Genomic DNA, 22,409 nt, shown 5'->3' on the forward strand with positions numbered 1-22,409 from the left:
GAGTTAGAGCTCTTGCATTCTCAAAATGCTTTGTTAACCCAACAACCAGTTGATTGTACGAGTTTGACTCTTGAGTGGCTAGCTTTCGAATGGGGTGGGTCGTTATTGCTTGTGGGGGATTGATTGTTTTAGCAGGACGTACAAAGCATCTTCGGCAGTACCCATTGACTTTATGTGGGGAACTGATTGCTTTAGCTAGATCTCATGTTTCTATGCATAGTCATAGAGAATATAGTGTATTAGTAAACATCACTTAACTTAGATATTGGTGACAATATATGCATACAGATGAAAAAATATTGAAGCAAAATATTTGGTATGAACAACAAGAAACATAACCAAGCGGGATGGTCACCACTTATTTATTCGCTCCTTATGGCCTCTTCATCCACTTTTTGCATGGTGGATTCCCATCCTATTGAGTTATCCAACGAGTGAAGTAACGTTAAGCTCCATAGTTATGCCTTCTCCCTGGTCTCTTTGAAGAGCCTGGTATATTCTCTTTTCTCCCTCTAAGTCAGCATTGATGGTAGTCGGCTCTCTCTTTATGTTGTGGTATTGAATTTTGAGATGGACCAGTGAAGGCAATAGTTTCTAGAATGGCCGCAAAAGATCATCCCAAAATGAAATTATAGACACTCCTACAAATAACAACAAGAAATTTATAATTTACTGCTCAGGTGTTTTCTCTATTGCCAACGGAAACTGTTAATTCCACATATCCTTAGGGATGGGTTGTGGTCCCGTTGAATGCTTGGAGGTCTGAGCCTTCATATGGCAGCAAGCTGCTTCGGTCCAAGTCTATTTTCTCGAATAACTTTGAGAACATGATGTCACAGGAACTTCCATAATTGATGAAGATATGAGATACGTCAAACTTCCCAGCTATGGAGATGATCATATGGGGGTAGAAATATCATTTTGAATACCTCCAACTTTTTCTGAGTTCCGGAATCCCAACGTATAACAGTAGGGAAAATTTATCGACGTACTTCATTCCTTGTGGTAGTCATTCATCATCTCAATGATTTTTATCTTTGTTTCTTTGGAGGGGAAATTTTCCTGAGCTCCTCTTGTAATGGCAGCAATATATGGTCGGTTTCCTTTTTAGGCCTCCTTGCTTTCCTCGCCTGTCCCAACTATGGTGGTTTTTAAGGGGGATTTACCCCCTAGGAGACTCTTGTTTATCTCTCTTTCCTCCATTCACATATTCAACCAGTCGGCCTCTCTTTATCATCTCTTCGAAGGAATCCTTCATATGGATGCAGTCATCAGTCTTGTGGTTGTGGCTTTACTTGAACCGAAAGTATTTTCATTTATCCATTCGGGACGGCTCTTTGACGGGATAAGGGGGTCGGATTCCTGCCTTCCTAAATTCAGTGTTCACACAGTCTTGATAGATCCTCTCACGAGAAACGGTCAGTGGGGTTTATCGGTCATACTTCCCTTACGTGTTTTGGTCAGAGTCATCCTGACGTCAGTGAGGCTCTTTCCCGGATGGGAGGCCGGGTGAGACTCACTAGACGTGCGATTATCAAAAATATATGGTCAATTTCTCTTAGAAAATCATAAAAGGGTCTTCCATGATCATCATCTCTTGGAAGGACTTGACTTTCCTTTTCCTCAGCTTTTGCCAGAAAGGATGGTCGCTCAAAAGGTTGTTCTCAAAAATCCAGTAGTGATGACCTTCTTGAGTCATGTCTACCTCAATCGGTACTTTCATAATCTGATCAATATACGACCACAAACTTTCTCTCTTTTTCTGAATGATCATGGTTAAGGCGGTCTCACGATCGGACGTTGCTTTCGGACCGTAAATTGCATAAAAAATCTCTTAAATAATTATGCCCCAGAATCAATACATCCATCGGATAGGTCATTGAACCATAGCCGAGTTATTTTGACAAGGTTAACGCAAAAAAAAATCCACTGGTGGCATCATTGGCACTGAAGTAACCTAATTGTTCTTCTATAAGTTGGACATGTTCATCAAGATCTCCCTTTCCATCATAATCGGTTAGTTTATGCGTATTTTTCATAGATTTTGGGATTTTCCTTTCCAAGATTCGTATCAACAGTGGATGTTTTGGCTGCACCTTATCTGAATGAGTTTCTGCTTGCTCCGAGATTGGGTCATCACTGCCTCGGTTTCCTTCGGGGCTCTGAGGAGAAGTATGATGCTTCTTTACTTATGCAATGATCCTTTGACAAGGGAACCTCACCTCATTTTGTCTCGGCTGGCTCCGGGACGGCAAGGTGAGTCTTTCTTGAAGTAACCTCTTGAATTGTTTTCTCGCGGGAATGAGCGTTGTGGAGGCTTTCTTCAAGGCATTGGAGCATTTCTTTGATAGGATGTGAATTTTATTGTCGGACAATGTTAAACACATTGTTCAATAGCTCATTGGTGCCTTGTGCGTTGAGGTTTGCTTGTAGGGTGTAGGCCAGGTAAGACTTCACGTTGCGTAGCTGGAAGTGGAATAGGAGTTTCTACTTGGAGCCTTTCTTTCTTTTTTTTATTTACAAATAAAAAAATAATAATAATTAAAAAATAAAACATATATGCCACTTAGTATTATTGTTTCATTAGATGAATACATCGTACTCAATTAAATTCAAAGTAAATTCAATTCACTTTAAGAAAAACACTATTAATATTTTTAAAGGATAAGAAAAAGAGCTATGTTATGTTGAGACTAGTTTCTTACCCCTTATACAATTACACCATATATATGAATCAAGGCTTAAGAAAAAATGAAAAGTATATATGAATCAAGGTTAAAGAAAAAGGCAATCAGCAAATGGGGTCAACTTTAATCTAAATGAGAAACTGTCATTCCTGAGATTGCATGGGATTATGGTGTCTATTGCTTTTGCTGGACAATTCGACATGGATTGAAATTCATTATCTTAGTGGAACAAAATATATTGTGACATTTTAGAATGTTTTATTAAAAATATAAATAAAGAAGTCATTTTCAATTTAAGTCGACAATGCCTAAAATTGTGTTTTATGATTAATTTTAAAGCTCAAGTTTGATGACTGTTTGTCATTTCAATATGACCCTACTCAAAAAATTATTGCTCTTTTTCTTTACTTTCTTTACTCATGCCCACGTTCTGATTTTAGGATTTTGGAAAAAGATTCTTCTTCAACAATAATGGGAGTATATTAATTTTGCACTTTCATATTGTTGACTTAACTATTAATTGTTTGAATTTTGGGACATAATTACAAATTATTAATAGGTTTAGCAATTCAATACAAACTAATTTAATTAAAATTTGTTTTTAAAATCTCAAATAGTTTAAGGCCACTTTAGTTAAACCCTTAGTTAAACTATTAATATTATCAAAAACTTTTAAAATATATTTTAACAATGTTATTAGTAATTTCTATAGCCAGGTCTATAATAAATATGTTTTATTTTCAATTTATAATTTTAAATTTTTAAATTTTAAATTAAAATTATTCGACCTTAATTGCAATGAGCAAATCTCACGCCACTTAAAGTAGTTAAACCCTTATTTTGCTCCAATCCAAATTATTAATTTCATGACTCAGTTTAATAACTCTTGATAACAAAGTTATGTAGATATTAAATTAGGTTGAATCATATGAATCATTCTCTAAAAAGTTATAAAACCTCACAACACATATCAACAATATTGTAGGCTAAATTAATTAAATGTTTGTTTGGTTGTTTTTTTTCTTAATGAAATAAATGTTTAATAAATAAAAAACTTATTTTATATTACTTTTAAACTTTTAATTTCAAGTTTAATATTTAAAAAAAAATTATTAAAAAAAACAAATAGTATCTCTTGTTTTCATAAAACCCTGATTCATCCAATTTTCAAATTTTTTTTTGTTCAAAGATATCTTTGAATCAGTTTATAATAAACTAAATAAAAGTTTTGCCAAAGATTTTTCGTTTTTAGAGATATATCGGACGCACATCTTGCACACTCAATTAAGGTTATTCTAAGAGGCACCATATATGTTGGTAATTTTTATTCCGAATATGCATTTCCAAAACATTTAAAGAAAAATCTTAATTATTTAACAGTTCAGTAGATATTTTAGAGATGCATCTCCGGAACAAGACAATAGGGTGCGGTTCCAAAAATATATCTCTGGAATCAATATGTCGGTTAATGAGTGGTCTATATTGATCTTTGCTTTCTATAAATTTAGGTGCTCTTATGTTATATTTCACACAAACTGAAAATATCTCAAATGTCACAAATAAACATTCATTGGTATGTCGCAAATGTCTCCTTCTCCGACTTTACACCCGAGCGAACGTTTAAGCTCACTGATTTCACCTCCCTTGAAGATATCAAAGACTAAATTCACTATCTCCTACCTTACAGAGACAAACGAAGGATTGTGAAGCTCGAGTACCGTTCAATATTGATTGACAACGGAGGGAAGATTGAGTTCAGCAAATTTAAACTCAAGACACAAGTGGGTGTTAGGACTATGTGGAATATGTATTTCTATTTCGAAACAAAAGTTCCACTCAAGTTGGAAGTGACGCTACAAAGATCGGTCGAAGATATTCTAAAGATGTGCAAGCATCCACCGGGATATTGAAATGTAATATTGTAGTTTATGTTGAAATCATCATTGTAATGCTTATTTTATGTTATGAATGTCAATTTCATTTTGAAAAATTATTTTTATGTTGATTTTGATATTAGTATGTTTCTTCAGAGATGTAACTACGGAATCATTCCGGAGATGCATCTCCGGAATAAAGTAAACAAACAAAAAATATAACTCAGAATGGTCTTTGTTGAGTGTGTGTTGAGGTGCATCTGAAGATGCATCTCCGAAATCAATAAATATTTATAAAAATTTACATGGTGCATTAGAAACATTCAGGATGCCATAAAAAATTCTTTTTTTCTAGTCTTATTATTTTTTGGGATTGTTCAATACAACCATGAATTACTCACATATTTTAGTAAGATTCCAAAATATACTCCTAGATTTGAGTTTTAAACTCCATACACGTTAAAATACACAACACGCCCTAAAATGCGCCAAAACAAATATTAAAATAAGGTTTGGATTTTAAAAATTTGAATTCTTCTTGATAGTACTACTTAACCATACCACAGACTCATCATGGTAAAAAATGGAATGATATTCAAGAATGTTTATGGATTTTAAAATCCATAATATACCATTTTATCACATAAACAGAATCAAAAATCCATCCCTTGAGTATTATGGATTTTAAAATCCATAATATATAATGTTAATAGAAAATCAGAAACAATTTCAAATAAGAAATGAAAAAAAAAACACGAATTTACATAAATATTTGATATCAAATGCATAAAATACTTAATATTACGTGGATCTTTGTTAACATAAATCTAACATGATATTTCACGTGTAGCATATTTATTTTCCAACATCTACATGAACATTACCTGATTCAACATCCACAGATAGAGAGTAATCCCAAGGATTACAACATACATATTTTCAAATTTTTCGGAAACAATAAAACAAAAATCAAATTTCAAAATTTGGATGCAATGTACATATTTTAGCTAAAAAAACCATATGATTTCAAGCAATGATCAATATAATACATGTCAATTACCTTAATTTTCAGTTTTTTTACTCTTTTTAATGTCAAAATAAAGAATAATGTTGTTTTGAAATAAAAATCTTTGGTGATAATGGAAGAAGATTTTTGTAGAATATTTTTTTTTAAAATTGATTATGAAAAACATAAAGAGTTGTATACATGCGTCAAATTCATTTTTTCACTTGAAATTTCGAATATTGTAATTCGAATGGCATTCAAATTCATTTTTTCACTTGAAACTTCAGATATTATAATTCAAATGTCATTCATAAGTTAAATTATAAACTTGTGTCTCAATCATGAAATGATTTTGTTTTAGAATGGATAATTTTGTTTCAGAAAAGTGTGATCTCTTAAAGTCTTATGTTCAAATTTCAATAGATATAAATAATTTGTTTGTTAGACCATATTCATACAAATCATTGCTCTAATTTTAAATAAGGCCCTCGCATGTGTACGGTTGGTCTTAGATTAATCGGTCACAAAGTCGAATATCAATATTTCAAAAACAAAAATCATAACTTCAAAAAAATTAAAGTTCAATTTGGTTGTCTTGTTCATAACAACTTTACCTAGTTTATCACATCACATTAATAAAATTAACTTAATTGTTAAAATATTCCATGAAAATATATAAAATGTTAAATGATGACTATTATTAATTGAGCGATTGCATTGTGATGTTTATGTTTACAACTGTGTATACATAACTCAGTTTGGAAGTTTTATTTTGTCAAAAATCTTTCTAATTCCATAGAGAAATAAATAAGAAAAAAATACATGAGAGTTGATTCTAACTCACTAGCCTCACATAACAATCATTATGCTCTTCTTTCCCTTCACATATTCTCATCCATTACAATCAAATGCAAAACAAAGAATACATCATTGAGCCAGTTATCATAAATTTCAATGTTTGTTATTCTCATCCTCGTACCCAGCTGCCCTTCCTTTCCTTCCTATGACAAATGGCTGCGGGGTGGTGTTCTCATCGGGTATATTCAGACCTTGATAAGTTCGATTTGCAAAAAATTCTGCTCCTGATTTAGCGTCCCCTTTGATTAGGATATTACAGTTGTCCCGCAACTGCAGTGCCTTCTCTGTTGCATTTGCTAACGCAAGATCTTCTTGTTCCTCTTCAACATTTTCTGATGAGATACAAGAAACAGATTTAGTGATTGCTTGCGACATGAGGTTTAGATATTCCAATATGTTGGAATTAAAATTGAAATGAATGTCTATAAGGTAGCACCATTGTTAATAACAGTTTTCCCATTAATATTCAGTGGGTATTTGGGTTTTAACCAAATCATGGTGTTACTGTACAATGTTACTTTAAGTAGAAGCAAGAAATATAAAGTACCTTGATTTTCAAAATCTTGGACATATCCACCCTTTAAGAATGAAAACCGTGCTTCTTCCTGGTTTCCAACCTGTACTTGAGGAAGATTAATTAGATCTCCAAATCCCATTACATAGGCACCTGTCCATTGGCTTCCCCTGAAAATAGATTAATACAATAAGCATCAGAAATTAAGAAAGGCATATCATAAATCTTTTGGAAAGAAGTGAGATATGTATATTCACATTAATATAAATCTTTTGGAAAGAAGTGAGATATGTATATTCACATTAACTCAGATATAGATGTCAATAAAGACTGCAATAACCATCGGCGTTACATGTAGAAATCATAAAGATTGAAATTTGATCACAAAAATCTTATCAATCATTAGGAAAGACACAAACAAAGAGAAAATTTGTGAAACTAATAGATAGGTATGAGTCCTTGTGACATGGTACCTGTTGAAAGCAATTGTTGCTTCAAAGGGAGTAATAACTGGAGCTAGATACTCTTTGCTATCCAGTAAAGCGGTTTGGGCACAAGAGACATACAGGAAAACATCACACTGATGTGGAAAAAATAATATCAATAAACTTTCGGAAATAAACAGAAAGCTGAAATATGTACTAAGAATGAATCAAACTTCACCTCAGGAAAGTTCGCAAGTTTAGCTGGGTTTGGTTTTCCCATAACCAAAGTGTAGGCCTTTTTGCCTGCCGCAGTAATTAGCTCCATCATCTGATTAATTACATGCAGATAACCAGCTGCATCAAAATCCAGTATGATTAATTAATACCATTTGTATTGCAAACAAACAATAAAATAAATCATTTACACATTTGTTATTTATCATGAATCAATTATCTGAGATCCATTAGTCATTAGCTATTAAGTTTTCTTTTATAGCCAAATGGTTTTTAATATCTCTAACACAGCCCGAGGAAAGAGCCCTTGAATTTGAAGCATAGACAATTGTGTTGAAATTAACATTTAATTAGAAAAATTGAGGCAGCAGCCATTGAACTGTAAAGGACTCAACCATAGATGCTTTGCTATCGTGTTTCGAACAAACTAACTGAAAAGCTGTGTTGTAGATGGCAAATCACGTAAATAGCAGTTTGTTCAAATCCAACTACACAATAGTGTTGTAACAGCTATTTGACAACATTTTCATATAACTGAACCCTAGCGATTTGTTCAAATTCTGCTACCGTATAGCTCTACTATTTAATAAACATGACCAAAAAGCATAAGCTATTACTTAAAGATATACATGAACAGTTCAACATTATAATCGTAACATTATTCACACCTGCTATAACTAATACATGTTTCAGAATATGACTTGTGCACCATATAACTTTTAAAATTGTGGTTGGACCTAACCCGACCTTACAAAACCAGATGAGGATTGCCCCCGCTTATAATATTCAAGCCATATCAGTGTTGTCGATGGTGGATGGTAATTCATGGTAGACAGTCAAAATCCCACCATATTGGCCGCTTTGCAGCGCTGTTATAGCAGATTACGGCAGAAAAACCCGCAATATCGGTCGATATTTACCATTGCGGTGAATCTAAGAACCGCCATGTATATTTGCTATAGTAACTATGGTGCCGCTATTTAATAACACAGAGTCATATATTGTCCAATATGGAATTCTTAACACACACACTCATGTATGTCCAGGACTGGACATCTAGAGCATAGATATAAATGAGGGGTGGTCCGATAGTGAAAACCTGATAGCCGGTGAGCGTATGCCATAGCAAAGAGAGGGTCATTACACTGTTGCATTCCGTTGTTGTACCAATGGTTTGCCTCACATCTATACAATGATATATATATATGGTAGAGATTAAGGAAAATCATGCCTGGGCTCAAAAACTTAGGTCCCTCAATGAGAAATCAATCATTTGGTGCGGAAGTTTTCCTAATGTACCCCTCTTTGGCTCCAACGGGTGTATTAACTATATCTCCATCCTGGCTATGAGGCAATTGGGTCACCCTTTATGGAAAAAACCTGAGGAAAGTGACTTAGAAGGCTTCATCTTGCATAATGAGAATACTGTAGAATCTGTTTGGAAATATCACGTGCGCATGGGAAAAGGTACACGTAAGAAAATAAGTTAAAAAGGAATGACCTTTCAGTCAAGCAGTCCTACACCCAATGGATCAAAGAAAGAGTACAGTTGATTAAGCTACCCTTTGAGATTGATCCAACCTACCTTTCAGATAAACCTGACATCAGTCCAGTATCCATTGAAGAGGTCGATCGTCTTAAAGTGACCGTTACCAAACTTGAGCGAAACAAGGAGAACATGGAGCGAGGCAAAGAGAACTTGGAGCGAGACAAAAAGAATCTATGACCTTGAACAGAGGGATAAACAGCTTCCTGAAAACCAAAAGGAGATCCAGACTGAGAGAAGTAAAAGACAGAAAACATTTGGAGGAGGGTTAGATTAAACCCAACGCCTAACAATCCTCCCAATATTTTTTGTCTTTTACTTCTTTCAGTCTTTCAGTCGATCTTTTTAGCTTTCAAGAAGTTGTTTGTCTCTCTCTTCAAGACCATAGCTCACCAGATTCTTTTCATAAGTCATGTCATACAGACGGTACTCCAAACTCTCTTTGTCTCGCTCAAGTTTGGCAACCGCCGCTTTAAGGCGATCGACCTCATCAATGGATACTGGGCTGAGGTCAAGTTCATTTAGAAGGGAAGTTGGATCAATCTCAAAGGGTAGCTCAATCAATTGTACTCTTTCTTTGACCCATTGGGTGTAGGACTCCTTGACTGAAGGGTCCTTCCTTTTCAACTTATTTACTCTTACGTGCACCTTTTCCTTCCCCTTCCAACGTGATTTTTCCAAACAGATTCTAGGGTATGGTATCTTCATTATGCAAGATGAAGCCTTCTAAGTCACATTCCTTAGGGGGCCTTCTAAGTCACATTCCTCGGGGGTTTTCCACACAGGGTGACAAAATTGACTCATAGCCAGCATAGGGATATAGTTAATACACCCCTTGGAACCAATGAGGGGTACATTAGGAAAATTTCCGCAATTGACAATTATACCCTTAGCATCTATCTTCTTAGGGTACCAAAGGATTGATTTCTCATTAAATGACCTAAGTTTTTGAGCTCATGCATGATTTCCCTTGGTCTCTACCATATAGATATCATATAGATATTCTTATATAGATGTGAGATAAATCATTGGCACAACAACGGAATGCAACACCGTAATGACCCTCTCTCTTTGTTATGGCGTAATGACCCTCTCTCTTTGCTTTGACAGATGCTCACGGCATAGATATATCAAGCATTTTTTTTTACATTCTACTTAATTTGTATATCTTTTATATGCATTTCTTAACCATTATATTATATTTATTTACTATTTATAGTAACATTACGCGACCTGTGCATATAAATGACTACTTAATTATTTTATTTATTTTTTCTATTAAAATATACACTTTTGATGGGTCGAGACTACGTAATTTGTATATCATTTATATACATTTCTTGATCATCACTATACTATGTTTATTTACTATTTATAAAGATATTGCACGACCGTGTCCACGCACGGGTAGATGACTATTTAATTATTTCATTTATTTTTTCTACTACAATATACATTTCCGACAGATCAAAACTACTTAATTTGTATATCTTTTATATACATTTCTTAACTATCACTATACGATATTTATTTACTATTTATAACAAAATTGCACGACTCGTGCGAACGCACGGGTCTCTTACTAGTTATCCAAGAAAAAAAGAAAAAACTAACAATAAAACATACCAACTCCAAGAGTTCCAACCAGAATTCCAACAATATTAGCATCCTTAGCCCTCTCCACCAGGTAATATCTGCAAAGTTCTCAACTGAACTTAGTAATATTCAAAGACATAAGATGGTTTTCAAAAGGATAGTGTGTTCATATTGGGATGCATACCTGCGTTTAAGAATCCTTCTCTGTTGTGACAAATCTGTCACCATTTGATTTTTAGTTGCATCATACCTGACTAAAACCAATAGCATCATTGTTAAAGCAATACCTAAAAAGAATCTATACCAGGAAAGAGTCAAGGTGCATTCATAGTAGATACATGATATGGGTATACAAAAGTTGCTTCAAACAATACGATAATATTGGGGATATTATCTTCCTAAAAGAAATCCTTTTGCTGATATTTCTTTTACGAATTTCCTCAAATCATATCAAGATAAAAGATACCACATTTTCAAGCAAACGAATTTAAGTCAACTTATCAGGTGGAGTAATTGATATAATCACTTCATGCAAACGTGTAAAGGTCCCTTGAAGTCGAAATAGTAGGATAAGTATCTATATATTGTAGCAAGTAGAGAGAACCGTGAGTCCATGAGATGTAGTGGTAAGAGTTTGACCTTGTAACCTCAAGGACAGTAGATCAAATCACTCGGGGACGATTTTAAAGTGACCATTGGTATCACTTTAATTAATAACAATTTCCCCCTTCCCAATTTAAAAAAAAATAAAAATACATAACCATGAAAATATACACATTAGGACAAATTTCAGAAAAGATAGGGGTAAATTATTAACCTATTTCACAGGCATTGAATGTTAGCACAACATTTGCAAAAGCAGCATTATCATGTCCGATCCAAAAGAGCAAGTAGTCTTCCATCTTTTGTCCCTCCGGTAATTTCCAAGTCAAACCTCCAATACTATATATAGTTCCACTTGCCTCATCAGAATTGGAATTATTACTGCAACCACAAACTGCTTCTTGGGGCCCATTTAATTTTTTAGAATCTTTTGATGGAAACATATACGGAGATGGAACATCGGCAAAGCTTATGTCAGATCTGCAAGATGTTGACGATTCTAACAGTGTTTTTCTAATCTGCTGTGTTGAATGTGCATATTCCAGCCCAAAAAGAACCTACAGTTGGAGAACAAATGGTCCAAAAAACATATAAATTAAGAAAACTATTTCGATAAATATATCCTTAAGCTTGTCTACCCTAGGCTTGCAGAAGAACAAATATGATATATATTGCATGCACAATTGAGTAGATCAGCCAACTAAGCTTTGTAAACATGTGAAAAAGGAAACTAATAAATATTCACGAAATTTTCCCTTAATAAATTACATGACAGTTGCAGCTATTTTATTTTCTATACCATGATAGGCTTGCTATTTTCCAGCGCATATTGTGATACACTTTCAACACAATCAGCTATGCCGATGGAAGCCTTACCAAAAACAAAAAAAGCTGGTAGACTTGTTGTCCTGTAGAGAGAAAAGAGCACGTCAGCCAAAGAACATGAAGTACAATCGCAACCCATAAACAACATGAAAAATTAAATAGCAATCAATTGTTACCCCAGAAACGGTAAGTGAGAACTTACTTTTGAAAAGAGGTACTCAAGGAATTAATTGAATCCAAAAAGAACTTCACAAACCATGCAATTTCCACATTAAAATATAGATCATACTAATATGCTATACACCTTATAACAACAAAAATGACTAGACGGTATCATAATCGGATGGTTATAACTTATAACCTATAACCTATAACTATATCAAGTACATCTCCACACTTCATAACAAGATATGAGAAAAGAAAGATACAAAATATGCCGGAATTCAAGACTAAAAAAAAAAAAGTAAATTGTTACTCACGGGCTAAAACATGTATGTCCATAATGTACGACACAATCAGCATTAATGTGTGAAGCTCCAACTTCATCCACACAACAACTGCCATAGGCTGTATCGGCCATCACATACAATCCAATGTCTCTCTCATCCCCGCTTCCTGTAGTATCCGATTCTCTCAATGATTGAAGCCTCTTTCGCAGAACACGGACCACTCTTGTTGAATCCTTTAGAAGATCATCTGGAAACTGCAGTTCACACAGAAAATCATTGCAATCAATATAAATAAGAAAACTTCAAGGTCTTAACCTATGCTAAAAGGAGGTTACAATTTGAGGAAAGGGGACTTACCTGTAAAGCAACTCTGGTGAATTTGTGAGTACGAATGAATTCGGCGGTGGCGGCAATATCGTAATTTGATTCAAAATCCATTGCCACGGGGAAGAACAATAGTGAAACAGAAAAAGCTATTTCCTTTCCTGTGCGACGCAGTTATTCATATTCAGCATAACAAAAAAAAATTAATAAAACTAAGTAAAGATAGTTACAGTAATAGTGACGAGCAATATAAGCAAATATTAATGGAATCAAGGAAAATCTGAAAAAATATGGACGGATTTCTCACTGTTTATGACGTCTTACGACCAACTCCGCGGTGTTTCTGGGTCAGCTTTGGCTTACTCCGGCAAAGCTGAGTTCAGTGCGACTTGTATTTTCCGATACAGGAGCAGAGCTGGCGAAACCGATGAGTTTTGTTGTTTTAAATTAGGGTTGTAAATATTTATCAAAAAAAACAATAATAATAATATACGGAATTATTTGAAGTTTGTTTGTTTTTTATTTGGTACAGTGTGTAGTTAAAATTTTTATTTTTTTAAATATATTTTGGTTGGTTGAAATTTGTTTTAAACAGCATTTAAATTTAAAAACACACTTCTAATTAATATAAAAAATGGGATTAATTAATATGTAATGTTAGTGTAAAAAGATTTACAATCTCGATTCATCATCAGCATCCGTTTATATTATTTTATAGATTTTTAAAATAAAAGTCAAATTTATTTTAATATTCAACGTATAAGATTAATTGGCGGTGTAAAATTTTTTTACACTGTCAATATATTTCAATTAAATATATAAAAAATATAAAAAAACAAGATTATCTTATATTACTCTCAATCGTTTTATTTATATAGGTAGAAAAATATATATGATTGATTTTTAGCACCATTCTTTTTAAATTTAACAAATTTCCGTTGAAATTATATATTCAAAGCTATGAAATCGAAGAAAAAAATATAGAGATAGAGATAGAGATGGAGGAAAAAGTTTTTATCGTGACACTATAGATGACACTATGGAGTGTAGTTTACGGAAGTACTATCTGCTTTATGGAATCTTCGATTATATTTTTTAATTTTTATATATAATATATTATATAATTTATAATTGTATGATTTTATATGTTTTTTAATAAAAAATTAATTAATACATTAGAAAATGAAGAGTCATTTTCATATCATTTTGTTTTATTTTTATATTGTATAATATATTGTTTCACTATTGAAGTATTGATAAATTTTAAAAAGTACACTCATTACACACTCTTACCACTTCTTTTTTTCTCAATTCTTTTTTCTCTTTCATTCCTCATTTCTTCTATTTTCATCACTATCACAATAATTTCTCTTTTTTGTTCATATTAGTTATGATAATTACTCTTTAACTTTACAATTCTTCTATCAAAAACTTTTTTTATTCAATTAATAAATTAGTGGTTATGTTTTCGTAACTGCAAATGCTTTTGTTTTTTTTTATATATACAATTCTTCTATCAAAAACTTTTTTTATTCAATTAATAAATTAGTGGTTATGTTTTCGTAACTGCAAATGCTTTTGTTTTTTTTTTGTATATATATATATATATATATATATATATATATATATATATATATATATATATATATATATATATATATATATATATATATATATATATATATATATAACGAAATACTAGTCTCATAATTTTTATTGAAAGGTATAGAAAATATTTTTTAAGATTCTATCTCCGTGGGAATAGGGATGGAGAAAAATATTCTCACATGGTGGAGATTGGGGACGAAGATGGGAAAACATTGGAGGACGGAGCGGGAACGATGAAGCATCCTCTGAACATTCACAGTCCCGTTGGCATCCCTAATTTGAGTTTCTTTTAAAATCAACCAAAATTATTTTAATTGGTAAACATAATTTAAATCTCTTATTTTCTCTTGTTTTTGTATTTTTTTTATCTTTGCCGTTAGAATTTCAATATCTTAAACATTTAATCGTAAAACATCTTTGAAAAAAGCACAGTTAATCATGATAATACTGAAAGAGTCAATACTTCTTACTCTCAAACTTTCAATATTTGATGGAGAAATATTTGAGTATCAGAAATATAATCTTTTAGTTTATTTATATCTCAAGAACTAAATTTATGAAAACTTGTATGTGATGTTTGTGAATATTCTAAAAATGTTTAACGAAAGAATGTTGATCCTTTTGCAATAGATGATTCTCAAGAGAAAATTTATAAGTTGTATCATAAAGCCAAAAATGTTCTTGTAATTTCCCTTTCTTTCAAGAAATATAATAAGATTAGTGAATTGAATCAGCAAAAACTATCTTTGACTCACTATATTTGAGCTATAAAGGGAACAAATGAGTGGAAAATCCAAAGTGAATGCTTTGATAAAGAAGTATGAGATGTTCAAAATGAAAGAAGATGAAAACATGTAGACCATATTTTATAGATTTGAAACTTTAATATTTAGTCTCAAAGTGTTTAACAAAAGATATTGTGTCAAGAAAATCGTTAGGTAACTAACAAAGAAATTGAACCCAAATGTAATAGTTATTGAAGAAGCAAGGAATATAAACAATTTAGCTCTTGAATACCTCATTAGCTCTCATCAAAGTCATGAGATAAATATGTATTAAGATGAACCTCATAGAAATCAAACTATATTATTTTAAAATCTAAATGTAAAAAGGCAAGGCTATGTAAGCGAAAAAATCAAAAGATGAAGATGATGCATAAACATTAGGACATGATGAGCTTTTGACATCAGCGCGTAAATGTCATCTATGGGCCAGAAGGAAGAAACAATTTTCCAATAGGAATTTAATATATTTCGAGGATCCAAGAGACAATAAGGAAATCGGCAAGAAGGTAATTTTTATGAGTGAAAAGAGCATGGACATTTCAAATATGAGTGTACATAGCTTGAAAATGAGAGATACGTGAAGAATGTATTTGAAGGAAATAAGTAAGGTCTTATATGCATATGAGATCAATATTATGAATCATTTGACAAATAAGACGAACATGCTAATGTTGCATTAATGGCCTTAACATCCCTTGGCGTGGAACACAATGACATAACATATGATGATAATGATGAAGATGAGATCTCTATAGCAACCAAGTTAAAATACCACTCTTGGTACCTAGACATTGGATGCTAAAGATACATGACGAGAGAAAGACATGTGTTCCAAAACCTCAATATGAAAGACGGAGAACTCGTGGGATTTCGAGGAATCCATAAGGGCAAGATCATAAGATCTAACACAAAACGTAATTACTCCATTCCCTCTATCGATAATATTAATGTGTTTTTAGTTGAAAAACTAATGCATAATATACTAAGCATAATTCAATTAAGCGGCATTGATTTTGATGTTTTCTTTAATCAAATGTCTTATAAGGCCGACAGTCGAATATATGGTTTTGTCCTATCTAGTGGAACAAGTGGAAACAATATTTATAAAATCAAGTTATCTAACCTTCAAAAACAATAGGTGGGTGCATTATGTCAGTGAACAAAGAGTAATGAATGTGGCACAAACGATTATGACACATGAGCTTAAAATTGATCTCTAAGCTTAATAAAATTTAATTTATGAGAGGTTACCTGATCTAAAGTATCAATCAAACGCTCTTTGTGAGACATGCCAAAAAGAAAAAACTTATGGAAACTTATTTTCGATCTAAACATATTGTTTCCTCTTTCAAACCATTAGAGATCTTACATATTAATCAGTTTGGACGGGTGAGAATTGCATCAGTCAATGGTAATAAGTATGGATGAGTCAAAGTTTGTGACTATAGGATATGGGCATGGGTAAAATTCCTAAGAAACACTTACTATTTTTTTCATTACTCCTTTCTTTTTTTCTAAAGTCATCATATCTCTTTCCCTCCAAACTCTTGAACAAAACTTTAACATAATTTATGTTAATAATTTTTCTTGTAACATTGGTTGATCTACCTTTGTTTCGACTGAGTTATACATCCTCCGTATCATAATAAGTGTCTTATATTAGTTAGGCACGATTCTTAAAAAAATAATTAGATGTGTTGATTTTAATGATAAAATTTGTATTATTTAGTATAACACACTTATTAATTTTAGTTAGTGGAGTAGTTAAATAAGTGAAAGTTAATAAATAGGGATATAGTATAGGAAAAGTAATAAGAAATTTGCATTGGAATGATAAATAGATATTTATTTTGAGACGGGGAAAAAGTACAACTAAAACACTTTTTATGAGACGGAGATAGTAATACTTAGTTCAAGGTTTGAAAACGACGAATATCTTGAATTTTTGTGTTTGTTGAGATGGATATCCTTTTTACAATAAACACGATAATCTATCGCAAGTGTCATAATCTTCATTTATTTTCCTTTTATCTTAAAGTGGAATCTCTCATAAATCGAATTCTTTTACCCAAGTAACCTAGTTTTTCAAAAAAATCCCAAAATAACTCACATTTCAGATAAATTTTCAAACTACCCCGCTTTCCAAAAAAAACACGTCAAAGCATTGGTGGCAGACCAATTGGCGACTGCTCTCTAATTTAAAGAGGTGACGTCAATTAGATTGGCTTCTGCACCTAGTGATGTCAACCCAATTAGCGCATGTGTGTAAGTTTTAAGCACAATTGCCAATTCGATTGACACTATTGTATGTTATGTTATTTTTTTTATAATAATTGACATTTTATATAAAAGTCGAAATCAAAAATATTAATATTATGTTGCATTTACATACGAAAACCAAAAATACTAATGTCGTTGACTGGGATGACCCAACCGACCTCTGGTTCCATATCCCCTAGCTGTTTGAACGCATGGCCCTAACCCACGTTGTTGGTTTACCCCAGGTGTTTGAGAATTTAAGGACTCATGAACATCAACATCACCTGCAGCGGATTCCTTAAGATATCCAGTCAATTACACAAAGTCATGTGTATGCAATGAAGTGTTACTGCCATAGTTGAGTTTGTGACCCATGCCAGAGTGGTTAGGGGTGTATTTGGGTTATTGGGGTGTGACCGAGACGATTAAAGGGCGATATTAGTATGAATGATTTGTTGTGGAAAGGTTGAAATGGTTGTTGTGGTGTTTGGTAGCCATCTGTTTGTTGCATGTTTTGGTTTGTGATGTTTGGGCTTCTTGGGTATAATAGGAAGGACGATTGGGGTTAAATAATCGCTGAGTGTTTTGGCTATGGCGGTTATGGTAGAGTGATGTGTGTTAGGCATATCTATGTTGGGTGTCTTGATTGATCATCTTGTTGGCGGTGGTACAGTGTATGCTCTTGGTATTGTGGTTGGGTGGTTGGCATGTTAAGGTCGTAGGTTTGTCTGTTTGTGGGCCGATAATTTTGTTGGATAGGGAGTTATGAGTAACCTGTTTGATAATTTTGTGGGGGGTTATATGTTGAACCTTATTGTGTGTAAGTGACTTGATGTGGGTCGTATAGGCACATATCCTCGGCAAGGAACTCAAATCCAACTGATTTGTACCAAGCCATAAAATTATGAGTTAGTTTTTCTTCGGTTGGCATCACAACGTCACTTAAGACATGCCCATATTGGTGCGAACAGGAATGTGAACAGGTTGTGGTTGATGGGCGCTAGGGACAGTAGTCTGGACCAATCTCATGCTTGGAGAAAATCAGCTCATCCATAAAATATAAATGTGTCTTTGTGCGTACTTTTACAGAAAGAGGTATACAAATAAGCCAAACAAGCGGACCCCTAACTATAACTTCTTGTTTTATCTACATGTCTTAATAAAGGTAAATATATAACATGCATAGTAGAACCACTACCTTCGGGAAATAAAAATAAACTAATTAAAAGCATGATTTGGTTTCAACTCTATTGAGTTATATAGTACTCTTCAATAAACCTTACCATCTCAACAATCTCAGATGATTGATCAAGTTGAATCTGATGAATTTGAAGTAGAAGACTCAGATGAAGCGAAGCGGAAGTCAACATTATTGACAAAGAAGAAGAAGAAAGTGAGACACAAGTCAATCATATGTTGAACAACAACAGTGAATATAACAATAATCAAGCGCCATTACCTCCAAGTCATGCATATTGTTCCCCTTAACATATGATAAACATGGACTTGTATGACGATGACACATCCAATGATTTTTTTTCACAACTTGTATATGCGGTCAGAGGGTGAGTTAAAAGTAGGAGACAGGTTTCGCACTAAAGAAGAATGTGTGCGAGCTATCAAAAAATTTCACATGGATAACTCTGCTGACTTCAGTGTAAAATGCACTAATTTAATAACGTATGTCATTGAATGTCGTAACGTTCTTTGCAACTTTCGTTTGGTTGCGTCTCACAGGAAGAGAAGTGATTATTCGCAGATAGCTTCTATAGAGCCACCTCACAGTTGAACTGCCATAAATATTATACATGATCACCGAAAATTAAGCGATGAATTGATACGTCAAGACATTTTACCGCTTGTTAACAAGGACCCGTTAATGAAGGTGAGTATAATAATATCTCATATCGTCGCACAATATAATTATACTCCCTCATACAAGAAATCATGGATTGCAAGGACAAAGGTTGTTGAACAGGTATTCAGCAACTGAGAGGATTCATATAAAGAACGACCACGTTTTTTATGGGCACTGAGCACACTGAATCACACCGTGTTTTTGACTCGGATTTCACATGTTTATTAGGTCTTTATTATCAGTTTGCTTGTGTTATGCTCTCTTTTATGTTATTTTCAGATATTTAGCTCTTTCGGGACCCTTTTAGAAGAAACGAAGCAAAAAGATCAAAAATTAGGGTTTTTTTGGCAAATATTGTACACATGGTGTTATGCATGGCGGCCGTTATAGGAGAGGCCATGACTCATGAGCCCTCAACCAGGAGGTAACCGCCACGATCACATGAACTTATCCATTTCCACACATGGCGGGCGCCACCTTTGTATTTCACGTTCCCACTAAGGAGAAGTTGAAGGGCACCATGGTCTTTGCAAGCTGCTGAATTCCTCTATAAATAGGTTGTTCTAGTTCATTTCCAAATCATCCAACTTAGTTTACAACACTAAGACTATATTTATCATCTGTAAAAGCGGTAATCCGTCACATCGGGGGTTATCGCACCTTAGTGAGATTGAGTTGGAGCACTTCGATTTTGCTGTCGTCTTTATCTTCAGAGTCGAAGGTTTATTTTCCTTGTACCATAATTAAAGCCTCCGTTCGGAGCAGGTTCTTATTTAATCGATTTTATTTATTTTACTTGTCATGCTTTACTTTATTTAATTTCTCGCCACGCTTTACTTTATTTAATTTCTGTCATTGTCTTTACTTTATTTAATTTCTCGTCACGCTTTACTTTATTTAATTCCTGTCATTGTCTTTACTTTATTTAATTTCTCGCCACGTTTTACTTTATTTAACTCCTGTCATTGTCTTTACTTTATTTAAATTTCTCGCCATTATTTTTATTGCTCGTTTTAATTACTTTATACGCTTTACTTATTCTTTACGCCTTACATTCTAAAACAACTTTTCATCATGATCAATATCGTTGTGTTTGTTTCTATGACCATGTCTGGTTGAATCTTTTAAAGGTTAGAATGTAATGATCGCGGTTAAAGAGATGTTTCACATATTGACTCTGTAGAAATGCTTTAAAGGCTGTTTTGATTTTTAACTCAAGTTTTCTGAAACAAACTTGGTTAGTTTTAACTATTCAAGGAGTGCGAAAGCACCCTGGCTTAGTTAACTAGGAATTTTTATCACTTTAAGGAAAAACGATTTTTGAAACTGTTTTCGGACGCGTTGATAGATTTAAAGTCAGGAAACTCCTTGGGTAAACTTTCCAAATCAAAATCACTTTTCAGCTAAGTATACGAGTCTTATTTCTTAAAAATAAGTTTAGTACTTTAGCGTTCTGCGCACCTTTTATAAGTGAAAATAAAAGGCCTTAATTTAAGGGTAAACTCGGTTCTGAATACGCGAAAGCGACAGTTCCTGTTAAATGGATTCTTTTCAAAAGTAGAAAATATTGCCTCATGAGTAGTTCTATTTAGACAATCGAAACATCATTTAACTGACGTGAAATACATTCAAACCTGTCTTTACCTGCACTTAGTATTTTCTTTATTTACTGTTATTTTGCAACATCAATATCTCTTTTATACCGCCTTAGATAAACATCGTAACGATAGTAATCGATAGATTGACGATTTGGTCTCTGTGGGATCGATATTCTTTTATATTACTCTGACGCGATTCGTGCACTTGCGAATACAGCGATCAAGTTTTTGGTGCCGTTGTCGGGGACTAACTTCGTCAAATTTCGTACCATGTTGTTACAGCGTCTAGACTAAGGCATTATTAGCTGGTAAATGCGAAGAACCCGTAGTACCGGAAATTTAGTATATCCTTTAGCGGAACCCGAACGTTACACTCGTACACGCCTCTTACTCATCCGAATTAAGAAAGCTATGGCCGAGAATCGCGACCGAAGACCTCTTAAGGAATTTGCCCAACCCTCTGACGAGGAACCTAGTTCGAGTATAGTAAACCCCCTCATTCCTGCCAAAAATTTCGAACTAAAACCATATTTACTGCAATTAGTGCAGCAGAACCAATTCGCGGGTCTCGCTACTGAGAACCCAAATCAACATTTAAAAGTCTTTATCCAACTGGCCGACACTTTTAAATCCAACGGTGCTTCACCTTATGCGATCCGTTTAAGATTATTTCCTTTCTCCCTCAGGGATAGAGCACGTTCATGGTTGGATTCACTTCCAGCTAACTCAATAATTACCTGGGAAGACCTTAGGAGAGTATTCCTTGCTAGATATTTTCCCCCTAGTAAGAGTGTTGTTCTTCGAAACCAAATAACTAGATTTACTCAAAACCAAGGAGAATCACTTTTTGAAGCTTGTGAGAGATACAAAGAGTTGTTAAGAGTATGTCCACACCATGGCCTAGAACAATGGCTGATCGTTCATACCTTCTACAATGGACTCCATTATAACATAAAGATGAGCATCGACGCTGCCGCAGGTGGCGCGCTGATGAACAAACCTTACCCTGAAGCTTGTGACCTAATTGAGGATATGGCCCTAAACCATTACCAATGGGGAAATGAACGAGCATCAATAGAGAAAAAGGAGACCCAAGGTGGAATACATGAGATAAGCTCTATGGACATGATGCAGGCGAAAATGGACGCTTTAGCCCTTAAGGTCGAACATATGTCTACAAGCACTAACACCGCAGCGGTAGTCCACACAGAGTGTGAACTTTGTGGATCTAAAGGACACGAATCGGCGGAGTGTAACCTTTTAAATGACCTGAACACCGACCAAGTGAATTACGCCCAAGGTAACCCATTTTCAAACACTTACAACCTTGGATGGAATAATCACCCGAATTTTTACTATA

The 22,409-nt window shown here is 33.7% G+C and overlaps 1 protein-coding gene and 1 non-coding gene across 2 annotated transcripts; both read right to left on the bottom strand.

The window, feature by feature from the left end:
• Positions 1-6,243: 6,243 nt before the first annotated feature.
• On the bottom strand, positions 6,244-13,405 carry LOC127093170 (uncharacterized). The gene is made up of 11 exons (XM_051032070.1): positions 13,249-13,405; positions 12,975-13,102; positions 12,648-12,871; positions 12,143-12,251; positions 11,558-11,900; positions 10,925-10,994; positions 10,771-10,838; positions 7,603-7,718; positions 7,413-7,519; positions 6,973-7,109; positions 6,244-6,757 (listed from the first exon to the last, which is right to left on the bottom strand). The coding sequence occupies exons 2-11, from the start codon at positions 13,053-13,055 to the stop codon at positions 6,519-6,521; spliced, it is 1,494 nt and encodes a 497-aa protein (XP_050888027.1). The 5' UTR covers positions 13,056-13,102; positions 13,249-13,405; the 3' UTR covers positions 6,244-6,518.
• An 8,439-nt stretch (positions 13,406-21,844) lies between these two features.
• On the bottom strand, positions 21,845-21,951 carry LOC127099572 (small nucleolar RNA R71). Its single transcript, XR_007794062.1, has one exon. It is a non-coding gene; the product is annotated as a small nucleolar RNA R71 (small nucleolar RNA).
• Between the last annotated feature and the right edge of the window lie 458 nt (positions 21,952-22,409).

This window comes from Lathyrus oleraceus, chromosome 6 (genome assembly GCF_024323335.1).
Source record: "Lathyrus oleraceus cultivar Zhongwan6 chromosome 6, CAAS_Psat_ZW6_1.0, whole genome shotgun sequence".
NCBI classification, from domain to species: domain Eukaryota; kingdom Viridiplantae; phylum Streptophyta; class Magnoliopsida; order Fabales; family Fabaceae; genus Lathyrus; species Lathyrus oleraceus.